This window comes from Sinocyclocheilus grahami, unplaced genomic scaffold, assembly GCF_001515645.1.
Source record: "Sinocyclocheilus grahami isolate Dianchi unplaced genomic scaffold, SAMN03320097.WGS_v1.1 scaffold2.1, whole genome shotgun sequence".
NCBI lineage: Eukaryota > Metazoa > Chordata > Actinopteri > Cypriniformes > Cyprinidae > Sinocyclocheilus > Sinocyclocheilus grahami.
Window position 1 is genome coordinate 4,176 of NW_015505181.1, and position 668 is coordinate 4,843.

Below are 668 nucleotides of genomic sequence, written 5' to 3' on the forward strand. Positions count from 1 at the left end.
GCAGACGTATGCATGTGTGAAAAAGGTCTTTGATTGCTATCCTATGCTTGACACTTGGTCCAAATGGAATGCCAGCACTGGCTTTATTTTTTATGGGCTATGTTCTTTATGCCCAGAGTAATTCAAGAAAAGCAATAACAGCTCCGAGAGTCTCATGGCCTCATGTTATCTGATATAAATGACAGGGCAATTATTCCATCAGTGACATTATAACAGTGCTTTATGTATAGGCGGTTGTTGCTGTATAATGTAAACTTGACAATAATAAAATATCAAGCACATATATGCTAGGATGATATCAGTGTGTGTGCTAATTCTGATCTGTCTTTCATTCGTTCTCTCCAGCTGTGCAATCTCTGAACAGCCTGAACGACCAGATCGCTCACTTCATGGTGAACAGACCCAATGCCATGAGCCACAAAGAGGACACTTTTCTGCCCACCGAGAGGGATACTTTGAGCCAATCCATGGCTCTAATGAGACACCTGCTCATGGATGCACAGGTAAAAATCATCTTAAATCAGTTAGGGTTGTGAGCCATTGAGAACTGGATGTCTTTTAAACTCCATTGCCATTGCTGAATTTTGAATTTGAACTAACCAATTAACTAAACTAACTGTGCTCTTTAATTTAAACATGTTTAATATATTAGATACATTATTACAGTA

At 38.8% G+C, this 668-nt stretch overlaps 1 protein-coding gene across 1 annotated transcript in view; it reads left to right on the forward strand.

The window, feature by feature from the left end:
- The first annotated feature begins 349 nt into the window (after positions 1-349).
- Positions 350-668, forward strand: part of LOC107597004 (kazrin-like) — a 140,537-nt gene continuing 140,218 nt past the window's right edge. The window contains exon 1 of the mRNA XM_016287929.1: positions 350-503. Within this exon, the coding sequence (XP_016143415.1) occupies positions 390-503 (114 nt within the window). The 5' untranslated portion in view covers positions 350-389. The remainder of the gene's footprint in view (positions 504-668) is intronic.